At 25.9% G+C, this 10,645-nt stretch overlaps 1 protein-coding gene and 1 non-coding gene across 3 annotated transcripts; one reads left to right on the top strand and one right to left on the bottom strand.

The window, feature by feature from the left end:
* Positions 1-817: 817 nt before the first annotated feature.
* LOC124818898 (U4atac minor spliceosomal RNA) lies at positions 818-940 on the bottom strand. Its single transcript, XR_010638321.1, has one exon. It is a non-coding gene; the product is annotated as a U4atac minor spliceosomal RNA (small nuclear RNA).
* A 2,320-nt stretch (positions 941-3,260) lies between these two features.
* LOC136079700 (uncharacterized) lies at positions 3,261-7,843 on the top strand. 2 transcript variants are annotated; one of them, XM_065795901.1, is made up of 10 exons: positions 3,261-3,380; positions 5,366-5,566; positions 5,827-5,919; positions 6,062-6,157; positions 6,245-6,316; positions 6,679-6,801; positions 6,979-7,153; positions 7,267-7,309; positions 7,457-7,551; positions 7,673-7,843. In XM_065795901.1, the coding sequence occupies exons 3-7, from the start codon at positions 5,832-5,834 to the stop codon at positions 7,041-7,043; spliced, it is 444 nt and encodes a 147-aa protein (XP_065651973.1). In that variant the 5' UTR covers positions 3,261-3,380; positions 5,366-5,566; positions 5,827-5,831; the 3' UTR covers positions 7,044-7,153; positions 7,267-7,309; positions 7,457-7,551; positions 7,673-7,843. The 2 variants fall into 2 exon arrangements, with proteins under 2 accessions (XP_065651973.1, XP_065651972.1); XM_065795900.1 differs by lacking the exon at positions 3,261-3,380 and having other exon boundaries at positions 5,207-5,566.
* Positions 7,844-10,645: the final 2,802 nt, after the last annotated feature.

The following is a 10,645-nucleotide window of genomic DNA, read 5'->3' as shown; positions in this document are numbered from 1 at the left end:
TGCTAACAACTAAAAGTATTTATCTTAATACATTACTGAAGCCATAATAGCTATTTCTATCGACTTAGTGTTCAAAGATATTGTTTTTATAACAATAAATTAAATGTAAATTATGTTATTTTTAAATTATTTTTATAGAAATAAAAGAAACCAAATGTTAATTAAAGTTTACTGCTGATATAAAAACGAAACGAGTATGAAAATAAAAGTAATTTGTTTATAAAGTTTACCGCCTCTGTTTTTTAATTGTTTACGCATTCTGAATGGAATAAGTTATTTTTTCAAGATGGCCGAATAAGTCTCGAGCATTTCAAAAAATGATACTAAATACCGAAAACAGTTTTTTGAATAGGGCTAAAAGTTATGATTATTTATGCAAAAACGACTTTGGTAGAAAAATTAATACTATCATAGTTTATCTGAATCTAACGTGACATTATTGTTAAACATACTCATTTAGGTGTGGTATTAAAAATAATAACTTCAATTTTCATAAAAAAATGGTACTCCATGGAGAATTTTCCCAAATCATGTCTGATTACAAATGTCAAGTTACATTCATTGAAAACAAACACCAATACGTGCTTTTATGAAAAAATCAAATCCATTTAAAATTATAATAGTGGTTAAAATAATCTTTCCATATATACCAAATATGTCATACTTTTTTTATAAAAAAACTGACATATATTGTAATTGAAAAAACTTATATTTTTGTTCGGAAAAACGTGTACTTGGTTGCATTGAGTACCAGAGTTTTTTTTTTTAAGGCTGAATGCTTGTATAAATTTATATCTTTTAAGACCTCTTTACAAGAGGTTGCAAAAATTACCCGCACTCCTGCATGAAGTGGGGGCATAAGTGTTGAATTCGATTTGTTAGCAAGACGGGACTCACTATACGATCATTGGCCCATCAAACTACACTCGATAAGGACGTTACGCGGGCGCCCATTGAATTTAAAGTTGTTTGTAATTGTTTTACAATACTTGTGGTGCAATTTTTTTCAGTCTACTTATAAAAAAAAAACATTTTTTACAAACGAAAGATATATAAAAAATTAAAGTTTTTCATGAAAAAAATAAAAACTTTTTTGAACGAAGATATTGGTAAAAAATTTGGCAAAAAACGTAACAATTATAAAACTTTATTATTTAACGTTTTTGAATTTTTTATTAAGTATAATTATTTTAGTAAAAAATATTAATGTTAAAAAAAGTAATTATTTAAAAAAAAAGATTTTATTAGCATTTTTTTATATTTTTTTATTATTTCGCGAGCCCAAGCTGGCGCCAAAACTTAGTGAAATCAGTCGTTCCGCACATCCTCCCCTGCACCCACGTCAACTAGTTATTTAATTAATATTAACTTTGAGAGAGGAATTTTCTGCTGTCACTTGTTTTAGTACTTATTTATATTTAATAGTAACTATTACATCTATACATTATAGACATATTTATATTTAATAGTATCTGTACACCTATACATGTATAATTGTGTCGGAACGGTTATTTAACTCATTTTGGCCTTCTTCGTTTCTGAGCGGTGCGTATAATCATTTTAACAACGAATAAGCTTGTTTGTGTCAAACTTTTATTTCTTTATTTTGAGTCCATCGTACTCAATACTGCGTACCAGATAACAGTTTTCTCCTTAACCATAAAAGTTTAAAACAATGACGAAAACGTAAAAATAAAAAATTTATGACCTATAAATAATCTTATTTTGAGTGAAACTACTGATTTGCTACTTTTGGCTCTAGCTAGATGAGTACTTGTACTGTTTTAGTCTAATGAATCTGAGACTTTGTACGTCTTTGTCACTCGTGAGCTGACAAAAAAATAGAAGTTTCGTACACTGACAGTTCGGTGTCCTTCTTTTATGTAATTTTTCATAAAATTTGCCGGGCTAGACGATCACCTTGTTTGCTTTGTGATTAATCTGGGCTCGTGCGCATCTAGTTTATAGAAAACGAAAAAACAGCCAGAAAAAAATAAATAAAACAACAACCATAAATAAATATTAAATATTGTAATTAAATATGAACAGGACCACCCCAAAGCATTTGAGTTAGCACATTGAGCAAGTTTTGAACTATAGTTGGCAAATCGCAAAAATTGAGGACCTTTTTTTTTTGGTATCTCTAGTTGGCAAAAAAATACATACACCCCCCTATGAAAGACCTCTCGGGACGGCCCCGAATGTAAAACTAATGTTTTTTATAGCATACCCACCACCCATCAATATAAATTTAGCGTATGTATTCTGAACAATGAATATTGTTAATAGTGTTTGTATTTTAACAGGACTTTGAAAATAATAATAATCTTTAAGTAAAAAAACGCATCGAAACGTTTCTAAATGTTTTTAGTTTATGCTTTTCTTAAATGACCGGTCGAGTGAGAATATCTCGTATCATCGGTCAGTTGATTTACTTTTTTCATTATAATAAAATTTTGTTCCTAATCTGCTTTTTTAATATAATATTTTTTTATAATATACCGGCAAACATAAAACGTCTTCAGACCGTTATATTCAGGTCTTTTAATGGTCTTGTCTTTGAATAACATTTTTAAGACGTTTTAAAGACGTTTGTAAAAGACTGTATCGTCGTAAAAAACTGCGCGTCTTCTCAAGACGTCTTGAAGACGTCTTTATTTTCCAAATAATTTCAGCAAACAAAACGGCAATTAAATGACGTCTTAAAGACATCTTAAAGAGACTTTAGATTTTAAAGACGAATTTAAAAATTTACGATTTTAAAGAGGATTTTAAAGACGAATTTAAAAATTCATGCCGAAATAATTATTTCAGCGTGAATAAATTTCGTGTCTTTTAAAGATGTGAAATTTTTCCAATGATATATATTAACGTTAATATATATTATATTAAATATTATATAGATTATAGATATTATATAGAAATATAATATATATTATATTAAATATTAAATAGATAATATATATAATATTAAATATTATATAGATTATATATATTATATAGTAATATATATAATATTAAATATTATATAGATTATATATAATATTAAATATAATATATATAATATTAAATATTATATAGATTATATATTTTATATATATTATAATATATATTATATTAAATATTAAATAGATAATATTTATTATATTAAATATTATACAGATTATATATAATATTACATAGAAATGTAATATATATTATATTAAATATTAAATAGACAATATTAAATGTTAATATATATCATTGAATTTTTCATACGAAGTTTTATCTCTCCCAATATTATTTCTCTAAATTATTCTAACAATATTATAACAAAAGATTTTATATAGGTATCATTATGGAAACTGAAAACCGAAATAAGTGTCGTCGCTTGAATAAAAGTATGTTGAAATTTATTATGACATTTGAAGATGAAGATATTAATGTTAGTACATCGAATTTAAATACTGAATTTAATGCTTCTCAGGCTGAGCCTGAAAATCCTTGTCAAGCCCTAAATAATATTTTTATAGAATGCAGAGAAAACAATAAGTCTTCGAGTTGTAATTATGAGAATTTTGAATGTTGTAATGCTATTGTGATAATATATAATTATATATATAATTATAATGCTATTTGAATGTTGTAATACTATTGACAACAGAAATATTATCAGAAGATTTGTCAATGTGAAAAGCAAAATTTCTCAAAACCAATTAAACGAGCTTTTGAATATTCCTAAAAAACATGGTCACTCAGAGTTACCAAAAGATGCAAGAACCCTTTTAAAACCCTCTAAAGTTGTTACAGTAGATAGGAAGTGTGGCAGAACTTATGCGTACTTTACTATTGCTGATAGCATAAATTTTTTTTTGAATTTAAAAAATAATTCTCAATGTACTGGGTTATCTATTACTATTAATGTTGATGGGCTACCTCTTTTCAAATCTTCTAATCTTTAATTATGGCCAATATTTGGTCTAATAGAGAACTATATTTTTATAATTGTACTTTTTTCTGGAGATGGTAAACCAGACTCCTTAGATGATTTTCTTAATGATTTTCTCAAAGAATCTTTTTTGTTAAGTAGTGAAGGTTTATACTATAATGATAAAAAATTGATGTTACACTTAAAGCATTCATATGTGATGCACCTTCTTGCTCTTTTCTTAAATTTATACAAGGTCATACAGGATATCACTCCTGTGAACGATGCCAAGTTACAGGATTTTATGAGGAACTTAGAGTGTTTTTATTGATAACAACCCATCAACTTCAAGATTAACTGAGGAGTTTAATTCCTTTTTGTACACTTATCATCAGAAATCTCTTATTCCTTTAGCTAAACTTAAAATATCTTGTGTTTCTGATTTTATTTTGGATTATATGCACATGGTTTGTCTTGGTGTAGTAAGATGCATACTTACTTTTTTAAAGTCTGTAAAACTTGTAGACTCAAATGTATATCTGATAATCTATTAAACTTATATAATATCTGATAATCTATTAAGCTTATGTGGTATGATGCCATCTGAATTTTTCTCGACAACCATGTTCCCTTTTAGAGTTACATCAGTGGAAAGCAACAGAGTTCAGACAATTTATCTTATACACTGGTCCCTTAGTTTTGTTAATTTGCATCGTGTATCCAAAGTTTGATATATATATATATATATATATTTATATATATATATATATATATATATATATATATATATATATATATATATATATATATATATATATAATGATTTATTTTTAACTTTTTATATTATTCCATTTTGTTTGTTTTTTACAGTTTATATTTTAGAATAAAAAGAAAATCTTTAATTGAGATGATCTTTGCTTTATTTAAAAATATATTTAAATGCAATTATTTAACAATTTTTGAATTAAAAAAAAATCACTTTTTAAGTAAAAATCAGTAAATAAAAAAATTAAATTGAAGAGGTAATGAAGAAATAAAATTAAAGAGCTAAAAAAGTAAAATATCTAACAAATATCTAAGAGATTTAATTTTTTATTTCATTTCTTTATTATTTAGAAAATTTATCAAAACTACCTTTTTAATAGTTAGTGATGAAGTGAAATATCTTAAATATTTAAAATATTAAACAGATTTATTTAAACTGCCCACACAGTTATTTTAATGCTGATTTTAATATCTTTTATTGTTTTATTTGTGTATTTTTTTAGTCAAATTAGTGCTCTTTCTTGTCATAATCACCATAATTATTAACCTAATGGGTTTTTTTTGTTCTTTTTCATTCCTTTATAAGTTTTTTAAATTAAGACAGTTGTCTTTTGCTATTGCTACTTATTTCTGTTATTCCAACTTATTATAAGGCTTTTGTTGATATTTTTAAATTTTTTTTTCATGATTTAGTTTTACATCACGATTTGGGCAAGAGCTGTTTGGATAGAGAACTATGAGGAAATAAAAGATGTTGTAGAAGGTGGATAGATACAAATAAAAAAATATTATTCTGACCTGCAGGTGTATCTTATCTTAGAGCTGTTAAAGATGAATTGGGTGTGGATGAAACATGGGACAAATATAAACTTGTTAAAATCAAATTTGAGAGTGGTATGAATGTATATATATATATATATATATATATATATATATATATATATATATATATATATATATATATATATATATATATATATATATATATATATTTATATATTTATATATATATATATATATTATTATTATTATTATTATTATTATAAAAAATTATATCTTATAAATCCAATATAAGCATCAGATATTTTGCCAGCATGTATGTGCTGGAAAAATATATGTTTATATTGGATTTATAAGAGTTTTGATTCTTTTAGATAATATGGAGGAACTAAAAGAATATCGTTACATCACAGCAGAAGAAGAAGAAATAGATGTTTGTGTTTCCAAAGATACATTTAAAGTGAAAAGTAATGTTAATGATATAATTACATTTAATTATTTTTACGTTTATTACTTATTTTTATGTTTTTAATGTCAAATCTTTATTGTAAATTAATATGTTTGTATTAATACTACAAGAAAATAAATAATAAATCTATTATGTTTTAGAGTTACCTGATTTTCTTTTGCCTCAACCATTAAAAAGATCTTTTGACTCTAATTTGTCATCTGGATCTACTTTCAAACAATCTAATCTGTGTTCTGGTACACTTTGATTCCTAATTTTTTGATTTTTTAAAATTAGAATTAATATATTATTAATCTACACTATTACTGAATTTTTATTTTTAGCTTTACCCGAAACTTTTTTACCTCTACATTCAACTACAGAGGAACAATCATCTTCATATTCTTGTGTACTATGTATGTATTACTTTTGAATTTTCTACTATATTTTTTGTTCATTAAAGTTAGAATATTCTTTTATTGTTAACTTTATCTTTGCCTAACTTCACAATCAACTGAAATAGAACAATCAAATTTTTTTTTTATATATGATTTTTTTTTTATAGACTCTAAACTAAAAAATTGTAAGTTCCTCCCTCCTCTTACCCCTCAACTTTTGTGGTCTCGAGGAGCTAAAGCCTCAGCCTTGGACAGGCATTCAAATAAGAAAAAAATGTATTAATATTAACAAAGTACCAAAAATTTTTAAAAAAGATTTGTTGCAGATTAAAATTATAACTTTTTATTGTTTATATATATAATTTTTTTGTTTGTTTTAGTTATACCTCATACAGCAGAACCAAACGAAAAGTTTCAGAAAACAGACATACAAGAAAAAACCATGATTGAAGCGCTTGGACCCGAGAAGTTACTTAAAAATAAGTTTCCTATGGAAGTTGGAAGTAAGATTTTTAGCATTGATTTTTTTATTTGGAGTAAGTAAAATGTGGAGAATGTTTGTACTCACATTTGGATTTTTTTAAGGTATACGATCAATAGTTGTAGATAGTTTTGAAATAGTATTAATAAATGTTTTGCATTCAACATATTTCTTTTTTCATTTTCTTCACATAATTGAGAATACCAGCACATGATGTTCAAAAGATGCTTTCAAAGGTTCTTGAAAACCAGGAGCTCATTTTAGCTATAAACAAACAACCCCATAGTAATTTTGCGATCAAGAAATTAGACACTATTGCAGAGTATGAGGATTTTATCAAAAGTTTAGAAGATGATTGTGTTTGACTTGATTTGGTAAATCTTTATCCATATATAAAACTTTATACATATAAATAAAGTGAAAATAGTTATTTTTGTATAATTATTTTGCCAAACTTTTATTTGGGTTAAACAGCTCAGTTTTTTAGGTGCAGAAGATTTTAAACAACTGACAAGATTGGTCATGAATAGGTTTTTCTATTATATTTTGTATAGCAATCATTTTTTGTATTTGTTTGTGGTAAATATATTGTTTATGTATAGTAATTATGAAAATCAATAATTATAAATTGTTTAATATTTTTCATAAATTTTATTATTTATTCGATATGTTTTTAGATTATTTACAAATAACCTGTTGACACAGTTCAACTCAAAAGGTTCGGGTGGAAAGATTAATTTACTATCAACTAAACTATTTGACTTAATAGAAGGTAATCTAAAATAAGTTTAAATTATTCAACTTTTAATTTAGTTAAATATCTATGTTAAGTTAAATTTATTTCCAATATATTTGATAAATATATCCTACATTATACTTTGTTTTGTTTTTAGAAGTTGTAAAAAGAAGATTTGAAAAAGTTTAAAATGTTGAAATTAAACAGCAAAATGGACGGTATTGTAAAAATGCTCCTTCACGTCAAAAAACAATTTAAAAAAATATTCTTTTTTAACGTTATATATTGTATATATTATTATGTTGTATAAATTGTTAAATAGAGAGATACTTGGTAACAATCCAACATTATATTTCAAACCTTTTTAAACTATTTGCATTTTTTTTTTTAATAATTTTCTTTTTCTTCTTTAATGTTTCTAAAAAACACAGTAAGAACTTGAACTTGCTTAATGGCGTTTTAAATGTTGTCAATACCCATTATAATCGGTAGTAGCAACTTAAATATACCATTACTTAATACTATTCAGTTTTCTTAAAATTTACTTGAATAAGTCTTATGGCCGTCTTGAGTACGACGCCTTTAATCATTGAAATCAGTTATTTGTAAAACGTCTTTTCGACGGACAACGTAGATCTTTTTAAGACATCTGTAAGACGTATTTTTTATCTTGATAAGACGTCTTACATGTGCTGGTTTTATTTAGTAGACCGTCTTGAATAAAGCGTCTTTAGTCCGTCTTAGAAAAGACGTTTTTAGGCTCTCTTTAGTAAGACGTCTTTAAACAATCTTGAGTGAGACGTCTTTTCGACGGACAATTTAGACCTTTTTGAGACATCTTTAAGACATTTTTTTCCATCTTTAAAAAACGTCTTTAAGACAACTAAAAGATGTCTTTTTGTCTGGGTAGCTTTTTGTATTGCATAATAAGCGATACAAACCGAATTAAATTTGGTTTTACAGAACCAGTTTTTGCATTGTTTTATATTTGATGACGTTGGTTCGTTTTACAAATTTAATTTTTGTAAGATCAATTGATTTATAAAGTTAAGCTAGAATTACCATACAGAAGTTACTCCGGTAACGCAGTTCACCTTATATTTGTTTTTTAAAAAAATCCGAATTTGCAAATATAATAAATAAGGATAACGGCTCTGTAATAACTCTTAAAAAAGTTGATAAAACTTTCAAAAAAATTTTGAAATCTGACTTGGCGTTTATTCATAGTTAAAAATTAAAAAAGAATTTTATACATGCGCTCATGTCATTTTTTTTAGTTTTAGAAAAGCATAAAAAACTTAAACAGGTTTGTTATTTTCTCTCTAACAGTTGATAAAACTTTCAAAAAAATTTTGAAATCTGACTTGGCGTTTATTCATAGTTAAAAATTAAAAAAGAATTTTATACATGCGCTCATATCATTTTTTTTAGTTTTAGAAAAGCATAAAAAACTTAAACAGGTTTGTTATTTTCTCTCTAACATCACAATTAAACGAATGAAAAATACTTTTTTCATTCGTTTATATGTAATGTAAGATAAAAAACTAATAAAAAAAAGTTTTTTTGATTACTTTAAAATATAGGCGATTTGTTATAAAATAAAAAATTGCGTAAACTATGCGTTTCAACCATGAACTCAAAACCCTCCAAATATGACCTCGGTGAATGTGAAATAATCGTAATACAATGTTTTGAATATTAATTAAAAATTTGCATAATTAAAAACTCGACGCTAGACGGCGGAGCGATTTCAACGCTAGATGACAGAAATAAATTGCATAATTAAACTTTGACGGCATATCAACAATTAGGGTAGACGAGGGTAATTTGACCACCTTGGTAATGTGAGCATACTTAAAGATTTCTTAGATATAAGCAGTGAAGGCAAAGTTGCTTTGTATATTTTGTTATTGTGGTTTATCCTCCTCCGGCTAATTGCCATATAGAGGCCACATTACAAAGGCCCGCAAAGACAAGTTCAGCTCCTTAAGTCATAACCCGCTTTACGGACCAAGAGTAAAGTGATTTTGGGAAGAACGAAGATATAATAGAGTGAAAGACAGAAGAGGTCGAGTTAGAAAGATAGCATTTAGAAAGCGATATTAGATGATGCAACACACTGTTAATTAGGTCATCTAACTAATGTACGTGGAACACAAATAGAACTGTTAGTTTTTTTATGTTTTTTTCCGCTGCTTTGTATTTTTTGAATCAACTTTATGTGGTAATAACACGAATTAGTATAATTATTGTAAATTTATATGCGGTAATTAGCGGCTATCATCTAATTAAAACGTTGTTAAATTTTTTGCGTTGTAAAATAATTTCGTAACGCACGAATAAATCTGTGGCGCAAAATCTTTGTGCTTAAATAATGAAAATTATTTTTCATAACGAAAAATATTATAGCTAGAAATCTATTCCATTTTTGTTTGAAAAACTATGCATAGAAACATTTGAAGAGTACACGTGGAAAAACCGCAGAGTCACATTTAAAAAGTTTTGAGAAAGTATATATTAATCATTTATAAAAGTTTTCATGTAAAGTATAGAAGTAAATTAGAAAAAATTGGCCTAAAATTTGATCTTTTAATGATAAGTTTTGTTAATAACAAATCATTATATTCCAAAAATTAGTTCCAATTGTCAGGTTGGTATTTTTTAACTTAGTTAAACTTTTTTGAGCTAATTTACAGTGCTCATATTACCAAGTGGTCAGGGTAATATGAGCACTTTTGCTGCTTTTTTAAAACCTCTGTGTTTTTAAGGAAAAAATTTCGGGTGCCCAAATATCTAAGTGGATCATGAGTGGTGGTCCCTAAAAATTGCTTATTCGCAAAAATTTTGGATCAAGAATAATTATTTTAGAAAATATTGCAATTTTCGCTTTAGGTGCTTATATTACCCCAATCTACCCTGAATTAAATAACTTATAAAAATATGAGTAAATTAACAATATTCAATTTCGATAACTCTGAGTTTGCCGAACAACTTGACGGAATATATTTTTTCGAGTAAACAAAAAAAAAAGTTAAAAATATCAGGGGGCCGAATATCTTTTAAAATACGATAAGCAGTCAAAAATTACTTGATTTCTAACCTCCTAAAATTATTCGGATAGCGTATAACA

Source organism: Hydra vulgaris, chromosome 04, assembly GCF_038396675.1.
Source record: "Hydra vulgaris chromosome 04, alternate assembly HydraT2T_AEP".
NCBI classification, from domain to species: domain Eukaryota; kingdom Metazoa; phylum Cnidaria; class Hydrozoa; order Anthoathecata; family Hydridae; genus Hydra; species Hydra vulgaris.
This window is presented reverse-complemented; position numbering and strand designations above follow the sequence as displayed.

Coding starts and splice junctions, on each gene's coding strand:
- LOC136079700 (XM_065795901.1), top strand. CDS start 5,832: ATGGAGGAACTAAAAGAATATCGTTACATCACAGCAGAAGAAGAAGAA. Junction 6,158..6,244: donor ACAATCTAATCTGTGTTCTG/GTACACTTTGAT, acceptor TTTTATTTTTAG/CTTTACCCGAAACTTTTTTA. Junction 6,802..6,978: donor GTTTCCTATGGAAGTTGGAA/GTAAGATTTTTA, acceptor CACATAATTGAG/AATACCAGCACATGATGTTC.